Below are 21,525 nucleotides of genomic sequence, written 5' to 3'. Positions count from 1 at the left end.
AGAGACGGGGTTTCACCATGTTGACCAGGATGGTCTTGATCTCTTGACCTCGTGATCTACCCGCCTTGGCCTCCCAAAGTGCTGGGATTACAGGCTTGAGCCACCGCGCCCGGCAGTGTATTCTTTTAAAGCCATTTTCAAACTTCAAATTTAGCTTGTGGCATTTCCTAGGAACATGGTTAAGATAATGCCATGAATTTTTTTTCATATTTTAAGAAAATTGTTCAAATTAGTAACCCCCTGAAAATCAATATTCTTAAAGTCTTTGGACTTTTTTAGCAAAAAGTCTCATTCTTTTTGACAACAAAATCTTATCCTAATAAAACCAACAAAAACAAAGCATCTTGGTAGAATCTTAGATTCCATGGAAGATAGCTTGAAAACTATGTTCTAAATAATAAATTTTTCTTCCTCTGTAGGATATTCTCATTATTTGTTTCTTTCTCACTCTGGCTTCACTGGTATAGGGAAGGACAAGGAAATTTCCCTTTTACAGGTGGTCAAGGGACAAAGAACTTAGGTTTTAAGGGCAGTACAGGAAAGAGATACAGTAATGGCATTGTTATATAGGAACATGGGATGTATTTCTCATGGAAACCTGTGCTCCAAAACTTGGTTCGTTTCTAGAGTCATATTAGTTGTCTAGCTATGTACAGCTGACTTTGAATAACATGGGCTTGAAATGCATGGGTCCATTTTTATGTGGGTTTTTTTTTTTTTTCAATAAATACGTTGGAAAATTTTATGGAGATTTGCAACAATTTGAAAAATCTCACTGATGAACCATGTAGCCTAGAAATGTTGAAAAAATTGGCTGGGCGCAGTGGCTCATGCCTGTAATCCCAGCACATTGGGAGACCAAGGCAGGTGGATCACTTGAGATCAGGAGTTTGAAACCAGCCTGGACAATGGTAAAACTCTGTCTCTACTAAAAATGCAAAAATTAGCTGGGTGTGGTGGCGCATGCCTATAATCCCAGCTACTCAGAGGCTAAGGCAGGAGAATCACTCGAACCCAGAAGGTAGAGGTTGCAGTGAGCTGAGATCATGCCCCACTGCACTCCAGCCTGGGTGACAGAGCAAGACTTTGTTTCAAAGAAAAAAGAAATATTGAAAAAATTAACAAAATGATATGTCATGAAGGTGTGAAATACATGTAGATACTCACCTATTTTATCATTTACTGCCATAAATTTTACCCAAATCTATTATAAGAAGTTAAAATTTATCAAAACATGTATACAAATACAGACTGTACCTGGTGCTATTTGCAGTTGAGAGAAATGTGAACAAATATAAAGATGCTATATTAAATCATAACTTCATAAAATTAACTGTACCACACACTGCATACTGTAATAATTTTGTAGCCACATCTCTTTGCTGTTGTAAGGAGCTCAACTGTTTTGAGTATCTTTTTAAAACACTATAATGCTAATCTCCTCCACGTGAGCAATTCATCTCTCCAATAAAAGGCCTATTGCAGTAAAAAGTAATCTCATGATTCTCCAATATTTTTCATCATGTTTAGTGCAATACCATTACCCTGGAATAACACCAGTAATGCTGGAAGTGCTTGCTCTCAAGGAGCAGAGAAAAATCATGACATTACCAAAAAAAAAAAGTTGAATTGCCTGATATGTACCATAGAGTGCGGTCTACAGCTGCAGTTGCCCACCATTCCAAGATAAATGAATTCAACAAAAAGATCATTGTTAAAAAAAAGAGATTTGTAAAGCTGTCACTGTGGCTATGTCAGAAAGCACAGAAACCTTGTACTTCTTGCAAAACATCCTTTTGTCTCTAATTGAAAATGCAGGCTGTGCATAGTGTCTCATGCCTGTAATCCAGCACTTTGGGAGGCTGAGGCAGGCAGATCACTTGAGCCTGAGAGATGAACATCAGCCTGCACAACATGGTGAAACCCCATCTCTATATAAAAGTACAAAAATCAGCTAAATGTGGTGCCACGTGCCTGTAGTCCCAGCTACACAGGAGGCTGAGACAAGAGGCTCATCATTGCTTGAGCCTGGATGTGGAGATTGAAGTAAGCCCAGATTGCACTACAGCACTCTAGCCTGGGTGACAGAGGGAAACCTGTCTCAAATGAAAAAGGACAAAGGAAATGCAGCTTTTTGGGTGCATGATACTCATAGACAAAGAGATTATATGACAATTTTAAAGCAAAAGGAAGGCAAAGAATCTACAACTGGAGAATTTCATGTCAGCAAAGGATGGTTTAATAATTTTAGGAAGAAGTTTGGTTTTAAAAATGTCAAGATAACAGGAGAAGCAGCTCCTGCCAACCAAGAGTTCCCAGATGCTATTAAGAAAATACTTCAGGAGAAAGGATAGCTGCCTGACAAGGTTTTTTTAAATGCAGACAGAAGTGCCCTATTCTGGAAGTAAAAATGCCACAAAGGACATTTTTTTGTAAGGAAGAGAAGTGAGCACCAGTGTTTGATGCAGGCAGGGACAGGCTAACTCTACTGTTTTATGCAAATGCAGTTGGGTTTATGATCAGGACTGCCTTTACCTATAAAGGTGCTAACTCTGGAGCCTCAAACAGAAAAGATAAACACCAGCTGCCTATACAACAAGGAAGCCTGGACAATGAGAACCAACCCTTTTTTGGGATTCGTTCCATCAGTGCTCTGTCCCTGAATTCAGGAAGCACCTTGCCAATAAGGGACCACCTTTTAAAGTCCTTTTGATACTGAACAATGCCCCTAGCCACCTGGGAGCCCATGAATTTAACACTGAAGATGTTGAAGCCATCTGCTTGTACCTAGACACAACAATATCTCTAATTCAGCCTCTAGATCAAAAGGTCTTAGGGACCTTTAAGGCTCATTATACATGGTACTCTATGGAAAGGATTGTCAGTGCTATTAAAGAGAACCCCAATAGAGAGAACATCATGAAAGTGCGGAAGGATTACACCACTGAAGATGTCTTCATTGTTTTAGAAAAATCCATGAAAGCCATCAAGCCAGAAAGAGTAATATTCCTGCAAAAGAAAACCGTGTCCAGATGTTGCGTATGAGTTCACAGGAATTATGACAGAGGCAATCAAGGAAATCATGAAAGAGATTGTGGATATGGCAAAGAAGGTGGAGTGAAGGGTTTCAAGATACGGATCTTGGAGAAATTCAAGAGCTAATAGACACCCCTCCAGAGGAATTAAGATGACTTGATGGAGAGGACTGCTTCCAAACTGGTGCCAGATGATGAGATAGAAGTAGTAGAAGAGGCACTGCCAGAAAACAAGTTGACTTAGACAGTCTAGCAGAAGGATTCCTCCTAGTCAAGACATTCCTTTTGACTTCTATGACATGAGGCACTGAAACTAAAGCAAATGGTGGAAGAAGGATTGATACTATATAGAAATGTTTTCAGATAAATGGAAAAAAACAAATTGTATGTCTGTAAAGTTGCACTGAGCATGCCTACCTCCCCTTCCATCTCTTCCCCCGTCACCCCTGAGACAGCAAAACTAACCCCTCCTCAGTCTACTCAACCTGAAGATGACAAGGATGAAAACATTTGTCATAATCCACTTTCACTTAATGAATAGTAATTTTCCCTTATGATTTTTCTTAATAGCAGTTTTTTTCTCTAGCTTATTATAAGAATATAGTGTTTAATACATACAATATATTAAATACATGTTAACTGTTCGTGTTATCAGGAAGTCAACTTCTAGTCAATAGTGGGCTATTAGTAATTAACTTTTTAGCTTTTTAGGGAGAGTCAAAAGTTAGACAGTGGCCAGGCACAGTGGCTCACTTATGCCTCTAATCCCAGCAGGAAGACCATTTGAGCCCATGAGTTGAAAACCAACCTGGACAACCTGGTTGCCCAGAAGACAGACCCTGTCTGTACCAGTTTTTTTTTTTTTTTTTTTTTAATTAGCCAGGCACCGTGGCATATGCCTGTGGTCCCAGCTAATAGAGAGGCTAAAATGGGAGAATCACTTGAGCCTGGGAGGTCGAGGCTGCAGTGAGCCGTGATCACACCACCGCACTCCAGTCTCGGCAACACAGCGAGACCAGGTCTCAAAAAAAAAGTCATACATGGGATTCTCAACTTCATGGGTCAGTGTCTGTAACCCCTGTATTGTTGAAGGATCAACTGTATTTGATACACTTGGATAGCACTATACATATTTGTATATTTTAGAATACACATACAATATTGCTCTTATGAATTACTATTCATCCTCAGAAACTTTAAATATTTAGTTTTGTTTCTCTGGTGTCAAATTCACTAAATCCTGGTGGACATTTTTTCCCAGGTGACTTTGATGTCAATTTCTGTGGTTGCTCTCCTTGCATATATATACCTCATTCCTGGAGAGAGTATAGCTTAGTGTTTACAAGCCATTCCTGTTTCAGTTACACGCATAGATGCCTGCATAAAATGCATGCTTTTGATAAAATAAATCTAGCTTTTTACTATGTTACAAATGAGTTATTGGTTATCTTTGGTGATTTTTTTTTTTTTTTTTTTTTGAGACGGAGTTTCACTCATGTTATCCAGGCTGGAGTGCAATGGCGCGATCTCGGCTCACCGCAACCTCCGCCTCCTGGGTTCAGGCAATTCTCCTGCCTCAGCCTCCTGAGTAGCTGGGATTACAGGCACGCACCACCATGCCCAGCTAATTTTTTGTAATTTTAGTAGAGACGGGGTTTCACCATGTTGACCAGGATGGTCTCAATCTCTTGACCTCGTGATCCACCCGCCTCGGCTTCCCAAAGTGCTGGGATTACAGGCTTGAGCCACCGCGCCCGGCATCTTTGGTGATTTTACCTCAAAGAAGTTTCATGTCTTTTTTAAGAGATCTGTCAACATTCTGCTGAAATCTTTATGATTTTAGCATAGTGAGTACAAAACTGCATTTAAAAAAAAAATACATTCCCGTTTAGCAGCATTATTCCTTTTGAGAATTTTATCTAAATTTTTGAGATGTGAGATGCTTGCATCCCTGACGGATCTTTTTACTTATAACTGGAGATGACAAATTGATTTTTACCCTTTCTCCATTAAAAATTATGGACTGGCTGAGTGCGGTGGCTCATGCCTTTACTCCCAGTACTTTGTGAAGCTGAGGCAGGAGGATCACTTAAGGCCAGTAGTTCAAGACCAGCTTGGTCAACAGAGCAAGACTCTTACTACAAAGAAGAAATTATTAGCTGGGTGTGCTGGTATGCATCTGTAGTCCTAGCTGTTCGGGAGGCTAAGGTGGGACGACCACTTGAGCCCAGTAGTGGGAGGCTGCAGTGAGCTATGGTCTTAACACTATACTTCAGCCTGGGTGACAGAGTGGGACCCTGTATCAAAAAAAAAAATTATGAACTTATAAGCAGGACATATACTTTTAAACTAGTGATTTTGAATACCCAGTTTATTTCAGACACTGCTAGTGCTTGAAACTGCATAGTGAGTAAGAGTTCCTTGAGCTGCTCACAGTCTGGTGTGATTGTAGTTTAATACCATAGTAGAGGCACTGCACCATTCTGTAGTAACAGAAAAGCAGAGCCACCTGAGGAGAAGCAAAGACGGCTTATGGGGTTTGGGTGGGTCTTGAAGAAGAAACAGATGCTAAGTAATTGGGAGTGATTAGGAAGGCAGTAGTGATTGTCATATTCAAGAGCACAGAGGATAAAGGAGAGCTGGGTGGGGACATGAGTGAATTGGTTTTGACTAGCCAATTTGGTGGGTTGGGGTAGGGGAAAATAGTGTGTGCAGATTTTGAAAATTTATGTTGTTGCCAGATTAGCGTGGGTCTTGTGTTACAAACAAGAGATACAAGGTCTTGTTGGCAGTAAATGCTGTAGAGGTTGTTCGAACCAAAGAACCACGTGATCAGGTGTATATTTTAGGGAGAGAAGTGCCTACAGTTAGAACAGTGGTTAAAGAGAATGGGAGAGGATTTCTTCTATTAATTGCTACTCCAAATTAGGCCGTTGTAATCTCTTAAGTTTTTGTTTCTGTAGGTTTATATATATAGATGAACTTTATCGTGATGTTGTGTGTTGGCTCTAGAGTTAAATGATAAAAGAGTGTAAATGTTTCAAAGTTCAGTTGATGATTTTCACTGATGGGAGTGCTAAAGTTTATGTGTGGATAAAATTTGTGTTCTAAGATATTATACTTAGCAGATTTTAAGTTATAGATTGTCAGCAGTAACCTTTCCTTTTTTTTTCCCTCCCACAAAACTACAGGTATTTACCTCCTGAGTGTTTTGTAGTTGGAAAAGAGCCACCAAAGATTTCCAACAAGGTTGATGTATGGTCAGTTGGAGTCATCTTCTTTCAGTGTCTTTATGGTAGAAAGGTAAATTTAGTTCTACCAACTTTCAGCTTTACAGAGATAAATGAAGTTGAATTTTTCCTTCTGAATTACAGAATTTCACTGAAGTCAGTTTAGATCCTTCTAAGGAAAGTCAGGCTTCTTCTCTATTTCTTCCTAAAGTTTCCATGGATCAGAGTTATTTTAATGTCACATCAGTTTACTTGGCCTGCTTTTCACTTTCCTTTTTTTTAAGGAAAAGAAGTAACTGTCTGTTAACATGCCAACATTTGTCTACTGTTAGGAATACCAGAGTGAAATGCTTTTCATTATCCACTATTCACTTCACCTCCTCTTACACCCTCCACCCCACCCACACACCAAAAGTTTGGCCTGGGCGGGCAGTTTTCCCTTGTTGCTCATCAGGGAAATACCATCAAACTTAGTCTTAATTATTTCCCAACTTCTTTTTATATTGAAATTGGAAATGCAGGTTACCATAGATGTTATCTAGTCCACATCCCACCCCATCCCTTCATCAGTGTGGAAGAGGGGTTAAGGGATTTGTGTGGGAATTCACAGCGTGTTTAGGCCACACCCAGATTTCCTCACTCCACATCCAGAGCTCTTTCATTTAAATTAGCCTATCATGCACAAAGTATTTTATTCTTTGGAATTGTCGTAGACATTTTCATTACTACTTCATCTCTTCTCTAATCGAACTGCATTTTTTAAACATTCAGAATAAAGTTTTAAATTTCTTTTTATGTTTTAATTTATATTCGAACAGCATTATTTTCTTGTTTTTACAGTGTTTGATCTATGTTGAAGATTGATTAAATAGGCTTTCTTGGCCTGCTATCAGTTATAACCTTGTTTGTATGAAAACGCATCCCAGGTTCCAAATAACTGAGGATAGGATTTTAGAACACAAAATATTTGGATTTGGGGAATTTGCTTAAACAGAAATGATATCTGTGTTTAAATATTTTGTGAGAAAAATATTTCAACATTTTTTTTTTAAGCCATTTGGTCACAATCAATCTCAACAAGACATTCTTCAAGAAAATACAATATTAAAAGCCACAGAAGTCCAGTTCCCTGTAAAACCAGTTGTAAGCAGTGAAGCCAAGGTATTAAATTTTTGAAAATGAGTTTTGTGAAGTAACTGTTCTTTCATCAGTTGTGCCGACAACAAGGTAAGTACTTAGCAGTAAGTAAAGTCACAGGACTCGCTGCTACAGGGCATCTGTCCAGCAAGGGGTGGTGATTTACTTTCTGAAAAGGACCTGCATCAGCCTCTGGTTGCTATAGTTTTTATCTTTTAAGCACCCAAATATGGTCACTGATTGTGTTCATCAGCTGCTGCTTTGAAAATTAGGGAGAATCACAAGATCTGGGCCCATCATTACCTTTTATGTATTATTTATCAGCATATGTTAATACTGAGATATATATAAAAATATAAGAAATATTAAAATAACTACCATTATTTTAGTGCTTTTATTATATACATTATCTTGTAACGTACCTATGAGGTATAGGTACTTTTGTTATTCCCGTTTTATAAAAGAAGAGACCAGCCATGCCTTTCAGGATCACACTAGCTAGTAGGTAGCAGAGCTGTGGCTCATAAGTACCCACTCCTCCACACTGCAGAATCCACAGCCTTGACCTCTGTGCTGCTCTGTGTCAGCTCCTGAGAGCTAATACGGTATAATCCATGTAAGTCTGTATAATAAAATTATAGGAAATAGTTATTTCTAATTAATAGCAAAACTTTTTTTGGTGCTTCATATCTTCCTGCCTTCATCCTATCAGCCTTTCATGTTTGTGTATTACTCCTCTGTCACACTCATCACAAAGCTCTTTTCTGTGGCTTGCTGTCGTAGTCTTCTTTTTAAACCTGGTTAAATTCATAAGACAAACCCATGAAGCTCCTATTTTTTTCTGGTGTGAATAGTGTAGGCCATAATAATTCATAAGTAGATACTATATAGCTTCTATATTATTCTTACATAGTGCAGATAAATACTGCTAGATGTTTGTTTGGGGTCATAGTAGCCTACTTAATTGAAAACATGCTGGGTTTTATATAATCTCACTAATTGTTTATTAGAATTATCCAGCATTCCATTTTGTCTCTTACATCTTTATTGGTTTTTTGTAAATTATTTGAATGGTGATTAGAACATTTTGAAATTAAAAAAGATAAATATAGGCCAGGCATGGTGGGTAATACCAGCACTGTGGGAGGCGAAGGCAAGAGGATTGCTTGAGGCCAAGAGTTCAAGAACAGCCTGGCCTTAACATAGTGAGACCTCATCTCTTAAAAAGAGGCTAGGCTTAGTGGGTCATGCTTAGAATCTCAACAGTTCGAGGGAGCTGAGGTTTGTGTGGTTGTTTGAGCCCTGGGGTTCAAGACCAGCCTGACCAACATGGCAAAATCCATTCTCTACAAAAAATAAAAAATTAGCCAGGCATGGTGGCATACATCTATAGTCCCAGATACTTGAGAGGCTGAGGTGGGAGGATCACCTGAGCTCAGGGAGCATGGCTGCAGTGAGCCATGATGACACTGCTGCACTCCAACCTGGGCGACAGAGTGAGACCCTGTCTCAAAAAAACAAATAGGTGAGGCGTGGTTCACACCTGTAATCCCAGCAGTTTGGGAGAACCAGGCAGGCAGATCATGTGAGCCCAGGAGTTCGAGACCACCCTGGGCAACATGGTGAAACCCCATCTCTACTAAAAATACAAAAATTGGCCCAGTGTAGGGGCCTGCACCTTTGGTTTCAGCTACTTGGGATGCTGAGGTTGGAGGATCACTTGAGACGGAGGGGCAGAGGTTGCAGTGAGCTGAGATTGTGCCACTGCACTCTGGTGTGGATGACAGAGCAATACTGTGTCTCAAAAACAAAAAAGAAATACTATTTTAAAGCATAAGGAATTATTTAAGATAAACATGACTCCTTTAAAAATATTTTAACCGTACTAGCATCTAAATCCTGTCTTTTGTCTACTGCATCATTGAGAACAGAAATTAAATGAATTTAGTCAAAGCAAGATCTATTTTTTTTTTAATACTGACAAAAAAGGCCAGGGGGGGTGGAATTGCCTAAGGCAGAGTCTCACTGAGCCATCTCTGGTTTTGTCTTTAGGCTCTTTATAGGTGCCACAGTCACCTTTTTGAGATCTGGAATCCAAGAATGGTTAAGGGGTTGTTGGGGGGAATATAATATTAATAGGATATAATTATGTAATGTATGTTATTATAATGTAATGTAATATATAATATCCCTATATTCCATTTTCTGTATCCCTACAGAATATATCTTTGCCATGTACTTTCCGAGGGTGGGCATCTTTAAGTACATTATTTGTTGCAGACTTCTTAACTTTGCTACTGATAGCCTTTCTACTTTTCAAACTCTAACATATCAGTCTTGATGTTTTTTCTTCATCTTATTTTTCAAAGTGCTCTCTGAAACTTTGTTAAAGATAAAAAAAAAATAAGACCTCTAAGGGATCAGATTGACTTCCAATAAACAGTAAGTTATGGTAAAATGAGAATAGCTAGGTGTATTTTTAGGGAAAAATTTAATTCTCTGAATTTCAAAGCAAATAAAGTGCAAAATAGCTAATTTTTAATGTGACTATACTTCTGCTTAATGGTATATATGAATTTGTAGTGTCAGCAGTAAGAAAAGAAAACAATTACCAGTTATCTCCTGAGAATATTTTATCTGTTGCAAAAAAAATCATAGGATGAACCTCAAAATTTAATATTGAGTGAAAAGGCCTGGCAAAAAGGAGAACATAATTTATAGTTCTGTTTATATAAAATTCAGAACAAGCAAAACTCAACTATAGTATTAGAAGTCAAGATAAAGTGTACCCATGTTCAACTGGAGACAAAGCCAGTGCCTGAAAGTGGGCATGAGGGGGATTCAGAGGTTCTTTTTCTTGATCTGGTTGCCAGTTACGTAGATGTGTACTTAGGATTTGTGTGTGTTTCTAAAAATGTGTTACACTCAGGAAAGATTTATTTTTTTAAAGAGGCTATTATCAAGGAAAAACTAAGTAAAATTGGTTTGAGAAAAAAAGTATGATTGTATTCCATTATTTAGCTTTTCCAGAAGTGTAATGATGCATAGGGTTAACCTGAGGAAAAAAATCCCTAACGGAAGTGTCACTTCAGTGGTCTCTTCATCTAAAGAAAGTATTTATGTCAGTAGGAAAAAATATTATAGCTGAAAATGGCATCTTACCCTTTGCTAAACTGAAGTGATAAAATGGGATGAGGGTGGGAGGACTGTTTAGCAGAAGAAAAATGCTAGAAAAAGAAGTCTTCAGAATTTCATAAGCAGAAACAACTTTCCAGCTTAAGTTCAAATGGGTGCAATAGTAATGACTCTAAAGTGAACTACTGTAGGAGCCTTAAGTGGTGAGTTGCATTTGGAGTGAGAATTTTATTGCTACAGAATTTTTAAGGTTTGAACTTCAATAAAATGAAATCTACTTACGTCTTAAATGTGTCCATCCTTCTGTTGACTCAGTTGATTGATATTTAGAAGGGAAAAAGATCATTAATTGCTGACTTTTTCTTTCTCTTTTTGAGGCCTTTATAAGACGCTGTTTGGCCTATCGAAAAGAAGATCGATTTGATGTGCACCAGCTGGCAAATGACCCATACCTTCTCCCACACATGAGAAGATCAAATTCTTCAGGAAACCTACACATGGCTGGGCTGACAGCATCCCCTACACCCCCTTCTTCAAGCATAATTACTTACTGACTTTCCTCCAAGATTGGCATGATATCTTTGAATTGCTTCCAGATGCACACTTGAGTTTGAGAGCATTTGACTGTTTTTTTGTTTGTTTGTTTTTTTTTACGTAAGACATGATTAAGAACTGTTTGTGAACTGAAAGTTCCTCATAGTGTCATTTGTATGAGAGTGGATCATGGACAGTGAATAAATGCACACTTCTGACTATAATTTTGAGCAGTGAAGGATGACTGCCTGTTAAACAAACAGGAATACCATGTTAAGATAGAAGAAAACACATTTTGTTTCATTTGGGGGAACACTGTAAATAACGTTTATAATACTTAAATACATTTGGTTGTTACTAGAGAGTTCTAATATGAAGGGTAGTTTTTCATTATTTAAAAACACATGGAAAAATATGAGACATATTTCTAACACACAAATTACAGTGCCTGGATACATTCTTCAGCATTTGGCAGTTAATCTGCTGAAACCAAAGTAAGAACTGAATGACAGTGACAGTTGTGTTTTATAGTAATAGAATGTGAGAGTTAGAATCTTTGGACAAAGTTAGTTAGGCTTTGTCATTTGCCTATTCTGGTTTTTACCAAGTTGTACCTCGAGATCACATGTCCGTTTTCTTTCACTGGTTATATTAAAGGGAGAACTATTGTTTCTAAATACACACCTTTGACAAAGTGAGCTGCTTGTTTTGAAATCAGTTGAATTCACTAAATTGTATTATTGCCAGTGTTTTCAACACATTAGAATTGCTAACAGGTATTTTTCTTTTGTTACCAGGCCTTGTTCATCAAAACAGGTGACTGTATGTAACCAAATGCAGACCAGTTCTATGCAGGATAATGATAAATTCCCTTCTAGCTCTATTGTAAATTGTTGTACAGATGTCATATTTCAATTACTAAGTTTCAGCAGCTTATTCTTGTACAAATGTTTAAAATATGGCTTTTCTAATTGGATATTGTATTTTTTTTAAGTCTTCTTGAAGGCGCTCTAATTGCTGCTAAATGAAGTTGCTTCTTTGCTAAAAAATTAAGTGACCTCCTAGAAGGTGCAAGTTGACTGTACATCAGAGATATTAAAAAGCAGACATTCATTAATCAAGATATAAAAATGATCCATGTTGGACATGTTGAGTTCTTTAAATCAGTTAATTGGGTTCTAGGGCTGTGGAGCACATAGATACTAGATTTATAAATTGTTCATGGTTATTCTACATTTCTAGAAAGTTCTTATCAGGAAGATGGTCCCATAAACAAATTTCTTGTGATTTGTACAGATTTGTTAAAATGTGAACATTTTCTAACTGCCTGGTAGGGTAGAAACCAGTATTTTTCAGGATGCTGTATTTCACTCCTGTAAGGACTTTTTCTTTATTGTCACATTCATAAGGCTGATTCTCACATGTAAGTTCATGTTGCAGAAAAAGGAGGTTATACTTACCACGGATTATCTTTAATGTTGTACAGTTAAACTGTATTTCCGATGTTGCAAGCCATTTTGTTTTTTCATTGTACATAGACACATTGTCTCTTTAAAATGCTGCTGAAATTGTAGAGAATATAGCCAAAACAGTAATAAACAATGACAGTTAAAATGTAAAGACTTTGAAAATTACTTTGGAAGGGAGCTTTCGAGATGGTAGGATATTGACTGACTTAGCTCCGTTACTTAAAAATCAGCTAAATAAATTCCCTAAGTATACTTCAAGACAAGTGTAAATTGTTTCAAGCTGGTAAAAGTTAAACCTAATAATGATTATCAAGCGTTACTTGGGTAAGTAACACAATTATCAAGAGTGGTTTAAGGGCTGGCTATACCCATTCTTCTGTAGAGCAGATAGAAATCCTATTTAAAAATACTAGACATGGCTGGGCACAGTGGCTTACGCCTGTAATCTCAGCTCTTTAGGAGGCCGAGGTGGGTAGATCAGGAGATCGAGACCATCCTGGCTAACACAGTGAAACGCCGTCTGTGTTGAAAATACAAAAAATTAGCTGGATGTGGTGGCGTGCGCCTGTAGTTCCAGCTACTCAGGAGGCTGAGGTAGGAGAATCGCTTGAACCCAGAGGCAGAGGTTGCAGTGAGCGGAGACAGTGCCACTGCACTCCAGCCTGGGTGACCAAGTGAGACTCTGTCTCAAAAAAAAATAATGAAATCTTAGCATTGAGTGCTTTAGATGCTGCCTTCAAGTTTTCAGTTTTGTTGAAGTTTTCATCATCGTGAATTATAAAGTACTGTATTCATAAAGTAACATTTAAATTCCTGAACTAAAAGAAAATGTCCAGTTTGCTTAAAATTTGGGGGAGATATGAAGTGAATGGGTAAGTCTAACTTAAGGTTCAGTAAGCTTAGTAGGTGTAGACCTAGATCACTGCTTTACCATTGTACTTTCTAATGAATGAACGTGACTGCTAGTGTCAGAACACAGAAAAGGGGAAAACAAGCCATGAAATGAAATTACTTTCTTGACCTGTGTTTAGGTAATAATCATTTTAAAATCAAAGATGCGTAGGAGATAAATCAACTTACAGACCCATATCTTCCTTCTAAAAGTTTTCCAGATAAATGTTACAGATTTTTGAATAACATGCCAGTAACCCAGCAGGTATAAGATGTCTAATTGAGCCACACTGAATAACTTACTTTTACCCTCACATGGAAAGTTGGTATCTATTGCTAAATGAGCTCAAGGTTACTCTGACAGGCTTTGACACTAGTATTTTTTGAGACTTTGTTTTCTAGTCTTCTGGTGTTTGTCCTAAGAATTAAAGCGTGTCCCACATCCCTAAGATGATAGCCAAGGCCTCTCTCAAGAGTCAGCACTGATGTAGGATAAAAATCTACAGTTTTTGCATATAATTTAAAAATATTTGATTTGAATTAGCTTTAGTATGTGCATATTGAGAAGAAGCAAGCATGGAAACCACACTAATTTGTAAGTTGGGAATTGGAGGAGATACTTGGTGGTTTTTCAAAAATAATCTTTAACACTCACTGCCATCTCCTACAACAACTCCATGACTTTAAATGGGATATAAAATGTGAACAAACACCTCATTACATGAAGTCAAAATGAAGAGCTTCCCTGAAACATTTTATTAAAGAGTATATTGTGTGTTTTGCTGTTCGTCATTACCTATTAAATGCAATAATGTTGATTGCCCTCATGCTAGTAGCAATGTTTAGCGGTAAGCAGTACAGGTTACCTAGATTGTTAATTTACTCTTAATATGTAATTACATTGCTGGTTGATTTTTGGGTGAAAGTTATATAGCTTTACACATTTAAAAGTTCATTGACAGATCTTTCTCTAATTCTGCTTTAAATTTTGACATCTAATGATTTTTCTTCCAAATATACTAAATTTCAATGTTCTGAAGATGTAATCTAATTCAAAAAATGCTTTTAGGCCAGGTGTGGTAGCTCATGCCTGTAATTTGGGAGGCCAAGGCAGGTAAATCATTTGAGCTCAAGAGTTTGAGACCACCAGCCTGCCCAACATGGTGAAACCCCGTCTCTACTAAAAATACAAAAAAATTAGCGTGGTGTGCACCTGTAATCTCAGCCACTCAGGAGGATGAGGCATGAGAGTCACTTGAACCCCAGAGGCTCAGGTTGCAGTGAGCTGAGATCGTGCCACTGCACTCCAGCCTGGGTCACAGGGTGAAACTCGTTCTCAAAAATAAACAGTGCTTTTAGCAGCTAATTTTAAAATCAGAGTTTAGTTCCTATGTTTCCGTTCATTCTGCAGCAGTTTTAGGAATTTGTATAACTTGTTTTTCCATTTGAATTAGCTTTATTTCCTATAAAATAAACATCTCCATTTACCTTCCCCTACTTTCCCTTCGTTCCTTTTCTCTTTGAGGATTCATCTATAAGTTTTGAATAGGAAAGGTTTGAGTAAATGTGTTTAAACCAGCTTTTAAAATTACAGAGAGCCAGAGAATGGAGTAGAAGAGTTACATACAGTTAGGATCAAAATGCATGGCTTTCACCTGGAAATCTTCATTTGTCTAAAATAAGGAATGTGGATTACCTACACATATGACTGGTTTTGTTTTTGATCTTGAGATGGGGTTTCACTGTGTTGCCCAGGCTGGAATGCAGTGGCACAATCTCAGCTCATTGTAACCTCTGCCTCCCAGGCTCAAGCAGTTCTCCCACCACAGCCTCCCAAGTAGCTGGGACTACAGGTGTGCACTACTACACTCAGCTTATTTTGTACTTTTTGTGCAGAGGGGGTTTTACCATGTTTCCCAGGCTTGTCTCGAACTCCTGGGCTCAAGCGATCTGCCCACCTGTGCCTCCCAAAGTGCTGGGATTACAGGTGTGAACCACTATGCCTGGCCCATGACTTTCTGAAGGACAATAAATAGGTTAATAACTCAATTTTTTGGAACCAGATTCTTTGGATTCAAAAGTTGACATTTAGCACCTGTGTTCTGGTTCCTCATCTGAAAATGAGGATAACTACCTACTGTGCAGCGTATGAGGAAGGAATAAGTGAATTCACGTACGGAAATGCACTCAGAACCTTGCCCAGCTCGTAGTAGGTACTGTATATAATAAGCTGCCATTGTCATCATTCCTTTTTAAAACTCAAAGATTATTCTATTAGCCCTATTTATAAAATGCAGTCTGGTTTGCTTCCTGTGATAATTATTTTAAGAAATACTTTCACAGTGCTTGACTCAGGTTTCAAACAAGTGATGATTAGATTGTCTGAAAATGGAAGGTGAGGAAATCTAGCAATTTTAAACAAAAAGTAGCGGTGTGTTTGAAGTGTAATTGCCAAAAGGATCATGCCCTATTGATACTATTTCATCACAGATATCTGCCATATTTTCCAGAGTTTCCTTGCTAGTAACAGCTGATTGAGATAGGACAGATCACAGTATCCCTGTTTTACAAAGGAGGAAACAGATTTGGTGGGGTGGGGAATAACTTGCTAAAGCCACATAACTGGTAAGCACAGCTTCTGGAGACTTGGAGCAAGGTTCTTAACTATGTTCACATCTTGACATATAGTAAACATGGCTTAGTGAGTTAAATCTTCATGACTTTTTAAAGGTGGCAGAAAGCCAAATAGCTACAAACATTGTCATCTTTTTAAAAGAACAGATCTAAAGTTTTTTGTTTTGAAACAGGGACTCTTGTCACCCAGGCTGGAGTGCAGTGGTGGTCTCACAGCAGACTCAGCCTCCCGGGCTCAAGCAGTCCTGCCACCTCAGCCTCTCAAGCTGGTACTACTGGTGCATGCCATCGTACCCGGCTACTTTTTGTATCTTTTATAGAGATGGGCTCACCATGTTGCCCGGCTGGTCTCGAACTCCTGGGCCAAGTGATCTGCCCACTTCAGTCTCCCAAAGTGCTAAAATTACAGATGTGACCCACACCACACCTCACCTAAGAATTTCTCAAGTGTTAAATGAAAAATGCCATCTGAGCTGAGCCTCACTGGCTGTGAGTTACTAGAGAACAGGGCCCTGCCACAGACCCATTTTCAGTAAGATGGAGAGTGGGCTTCACCTTTTTCTGTTCTTACACCTTTTTCCCTTGCCTTTTTAAGTCAAAGATCAGGTCCATCAATGAGCTACCCCATTCTGCCTGTCTTACAGAGAGCACCTCACCGAGGTCTTCCTCTGCCCACCGTCACTGGCACAGAAAGTACACCTGGCTCCTCTCCCTGCAGTGGTACCAGTTGGTCTTAAAAAAGTTTAAAACTGACTCTAGTAACTCCTCAAAAAGAAGCCCTGGAACTTTGGAGAGATTTCACTAATTACCAATAAATGGCCCCTGAACACTGTATCTCGAAATCTTCTAAATCTGATGAAATTACCTACGTGTGGTGTTACATCATTAAGATCACAAATGGGTTCTTCTGATTGCAACAAGTGACTCTACTTGGGTTTACAATTTCTGTATGTAAAGTCTTTATGCAATCCATTTTCACCTAAAGGACCTTAGATTGTTCACATAACTATATGCCTTGGGCCAAACAGTATATGTGCATGACCAGCATCCCACCTGTTCTTGATTGGGTGTCTGGTATGTCACAGGGGTACTAAGGTCTTACTTCTGTTTTATGACAGACATCAAACTCAGATACTAAAATTACCAGATCCAAAGAATGAGCACGGCTGATTTGTTACTAATATTAGTCATATTTTTGGTGTTTCAAATTATCTTACATCATATTGCATCCTAAGAGCATCTGTGTCTGCTAATTGTCAAATTCCTAACTTCCTTTTAAGGAGATATTCAGAAGGATCAAAGTGGAAGAAAGCATGGGTTTGGAAGTCTGACCTGGCTTTGCCTCCCAGCTTTGTTACTTAAGAGCATATGACCTTAGAGGAATCACTAACCTTTCTGGGGGCTCATTTTTCTTGTCTGTAAACTATTTCTAATAGCACCTGCCTCATGGGAACCTAGCATCAAGAGTGGGCTTCAGTTTTCCCAAATGGCATGGGCTGCAACAAAATGGAACAAATACCACAAATGCAGAAGAGAGGTTCAAGAGGCTATCACAGGGTCACTGTGGCCTGTAGGGGAATGAATTGTTTTGTATTTTTGGGGGTGTGTGGGCCTGAGAAATGAATGGGAGATGTGAGGAGGAGTTGCCCAGGAGACCCGGCAGCAGCATTCTATCTACTGGTTTCGAAGTTTTCTGTATTGAACCCATATCTGTGCATAAACGCTTAGTCTGAGCCCTGCCTGTCACCTTGACTGTGGCACACTCTAATGCCTCCTCTCCCCACTCCAGTACGCACAGCTACTGTGGAAGCATGTGTGTCCACCGAGGGGGAACAGGACTGCTGCAGGTTAGAGTCCCAACTGGTGTTTCCTTCACTTTGGGGATGCTGTTTAGATGTCAAGATAGCTTATGTTGAAACCACCATGAATATTAACACTATTGTGGTTTCTGAACTAATGTAATAAAATTTATTGATGTTTCATTTTGACAATGAATTTTCACTTCATTAGTAGGAATATTTTTATAATTTAATTTCTGTGAGTCTCCCAGAAGCATAGACTATGTATATACATAGTTCTTAGTGAAAAAGCTTTAAAAGAAATTCAGCTTGGAAGAATGAGATCATGTATTATTCTAAATGCAGAATTAGCCATATAGCAACCAAGTTGGTATAAGATGAGAAACTTTAAGTACACTTAAGCAACATGGGCCAGGTTATTTGTCTTATGTCGATAGCATTTTAATATTCAAACATACTTGCCCTTACAGTTGACTAGAAGAATATGTGCTTTGTAGTTTTGGGGAGTGAAGTAACTTTTAGGGGAATGAAGCTATGCTAAAGAGCAATTTAAGGTATTTCTTGGCTGATTTTTTAATTACAAAATAAGGGAAGTAGTAACCTTGAATTGTAAATTGGCTTATTTGTGACAAAGACTTAAAAGAAGTGATAGACTTTCCAGTGGCAGATATGAAAGATGTTCCCTCCACTAATGACCATAGAAATTGCTTAAACCAAGTTTCATGTTCTGAAGCAAGGATACCCAAGCCCCAGGCCACAGACTGGTACTGGTCTGTGGCTTGTGAGCAAACTGGCTGCACAGCAAGAGGCGATGGGCTGTTGAGTAGGCATGAGCTCCACCACCTGTCAGATCAGCGGCGGTGGCAGATTCTCATAGGAACACAAACCCTACTGTGAACTGCGCATGCGAGGGATCTAATGCCTGATGATCTGAGGTGAAACACTTTCATCCCGAAACCATCCCCCCAGCTCCCATCTGAAGAAAAATTGTCTTCCATGGAATCAATCCCTGGTGCCAAAAAGATTGGGGACTGCTGTTCCACAGGGAAATTCATTGTATACATTTTACTCCTCCTCACATCCCTGTAAAAAACTATACTTAGACAAAATCTGGAAGTGCAGAGTTCTCGTTGCCACGTTAGTTAGAAGGAACAGCATTCCCCCATTTATTTAGTGGCCTGGCACTGCAAGATGAAAGTGGCAACAAAATGACTTGTTTTGAACTTGTAATATAAACACTTCAAAAAGCTCTTTTCCTCTCACAAATCAACCTTCTTGGCACTAGAACTGTTTCCTTCACTGGATCACTGAGTTGAGTAAGATCATGATGGAGAAACATTGACAGCTGTAGTAGTTTGCCATTACCACACAATTTAAAATTAAAGCCTGATCCTGGTCTCTACAAGAAATATACCTAGGTTACAATTACTGTTCTGGCCTGGGCGAGGTGGCTCACGTGTCTCTAATCCCAGCACTTTGGAAAGCCAGTAGGAGGATCGCTTGAGCCCAGGAGTTTAACACCAGCCTGGGCAATACAGGGAGACCCTGTCTCTACAAAAATAATGACTATTCTGTGTCCGTTTACCCTTTTCTGATGGACTAATGCTGTACCATATACAAGTTATTTAATAAATTTTAGTAACTGTTTGATAAAAAGCCAAACATGGGAGCTTTCTCTTTCTCAGCTACCTAGCCTAGACTGCATCATGCAAATGTCAAGTGTTGCTCGTTGCATTGCTTTTTCCAAAAATACGAAATGTTCATGCCCTGCCCCCACACCCCGCAACTAAGTGTGAAATGAAAACAGGATAAGCTATAGTAACAACCCCCCAAAAGGTTTGTTTCTCAATTATGCAAAATCCACACTGCGCTTGGTAACTCTCCTAGGCAACTTTCTAAGACAGCTCTTCTCCTGCTGGTGGCTGGGGCATTCAGGCTGCTTGCATCTTATGGCTCTATTCACATCAATCTGTAGTTACAGGAGAGGAAGGCGGGAAAGGAGGGGGCATTCAAGTTCTTAAATGCCTTGGACCAGAAGTGACACATGGCCATTGTCATCCTTTCTAGAACTGAATCATGTGGCCTCAAATCAACTGCACAGGAGTCACTGTATCTGTCACCATCAAGAATTTGCATGACAGTCCCGATTTACATGTAACCTGTGTGTACCTTTTAAAGGAAATCTTTACTTCAAAAACATAGCTAGTCTGTGGTTCATGACTTTTGCCAGACTTTGGGAGCTGCATGGAGCAGGAGCCTGAGGAGCTCAGCTGAAAACCTCTCATCAGTAGGAATCCACTGAGGCAATTACAGACACCTGAGACTCGTATGGGACGCCCTAGAGGACTGTACCCAATAAGAACAAACCAGCTCAATGCCATGCCTTCTGCCTGGTGGTTCGCTTTGACTGGTTTATTGTGTAGATAATTGAAGAAAAACAGAATACTTTAGATTGACATTTTTAAGAAAAAAAAAAAAAAGCTAGAAAAAAGCCAGGATCATTTTAGATCCAGTTAATTATTTGAGATTCTTTTTTCCAACAACTCTACCACAGACTTTGACTTGGAATTACAAAGTTGGAGAAAATAAACATTTCACTTGAGCAGGGGTATTTATCTAAGGAAAGAGTAACAAGGACAATTTGTTAAGCACTTATGGTATACCAGGCACTGTGACCTGTATTTCCTTGAATCCCCCAAAACAACCCTACGATTATGCTATTTTGTAGACAAAAGACGGGAGGGGTGCATTGAGAGAGACTAAGTTGTTTGCTCAAATAGTGAAGTAGCAGGGATGGGATTTAACTCGAGCCTGGCTGACTCCAAAGCTCAACTGGATCAGACATCAGTAATTCTACAATCCATCAGCATCATTTAAAAAATAAAAGTAACAAAGCGAGGCTTAATCAGTTTTAAAATTTCAAATTTATCATTTCCTAACAATGTTCTCGTGTTTTGAGAGTCAAAAATCCCCAACACACTATTCAGAAACCTTTAAAGTGACCAAAGTAATGGCGGGGCAGAGTATTCAGTCAATTCATGGTGCAATACAGTTTTGCTTTTTTGAGACAGTCTCACTCTGTTGGCCCAGGCTGGAGTGTGTTCTCCTGACTCAACCTCCCCGAGTAGCTGGGATTACAGGTGCTGCCTGGCTAATTTTTTTGTATTTTTAGTAGAGACGAGGTTTTGCCATGTTGGCCCGCCTATGGTGTAATATCTAACAAAGAAATTACATTTAACTTCCATGGATCATGTTTGATACAGCTTTTTGAGATTTATAAAGTTATTTAATGAAATACTTAATTTTCTTAACAGAAAAGCAATTGTATTGGGAAATTTTGAAAAGCTTTTGCTTAAACACTGTGGATCCAAGACCCACCTGGAGACAAATGTAATTAGTGTTCTCTGATTCTGAGTGAGGTCTGTAAAAGTAGTCAGGGTGCAAGACAGCTCTGTTCTTTAAGGGTCAAATTATATATGTGTGTGTGTATATATATATATAATTTTTTTTTTTTTGAGACAGGGTCTCTCCCTCTGTCACCCAGGCTGGCAGTGGTACAATAATGGCTCACTGCAGCCTCAACTTCCTGGGCTCAAGCAATCCTCCCACCTCAGCCTTCCAAGTACTACAGGCCTGAACCACCACACCCCGCTGATTTTGT

General features: G+C 38.9%; 1 protein-coding gene across 2 annotated transcripts in view; it reads left to right on the top strand.

The window, feature by feature from the left end:
• TLK1 (tousled like kinase 1) overlaps nt 1–12,798 on the top strand; it is a 160,912-nt gene extending 148,114 nt beyond the window's left edge. For both annotated transcript variants that reach the window (XM_017538170.2, XM_017538169.2), the window contains 3 exons: nt 6,227–6,338; nt 7,319–7,426; nt 10,915–12,798. In XM_017538170.2, coding sequence (XP_017393659.1) covers nt 6,227–6,338; nt 7,319–7,426; nt 10,915–11,091 — 397 coding nt within the window. In that variant the 3' untranslated portion in view covers nt 11,092–12,798. The remainder of the gene's footprint in view (nt 1–6,226; nt 6,339–7,318; nt 7,427–10,914) is intronic.
• The last annotated feature ends 8,727 nt before the right edge of the window (nt 12,799–21,525 follow it).

This window comes from Cebus imitator, unplaced genomic scaffold, assembly GCF_001604975.1.
Source record: "Cebus imitator isolate Cc_AM_T3 unplaced genomic scaffold, Cebus_imitator-1.0 Scaffold110, whole genome shotgun sequence".
Taxonomy (NCBI): Eukaryota; Metazoa; Chordata; class Mammalia; order Primates; family Cebidae; genus Cebus; species Cebus imitator.
The sequence above is the reverse complement of the archived record's forward strand: the minus strand, read 5'-3'. Positions and strand labels throughout refer to the sequence as shown.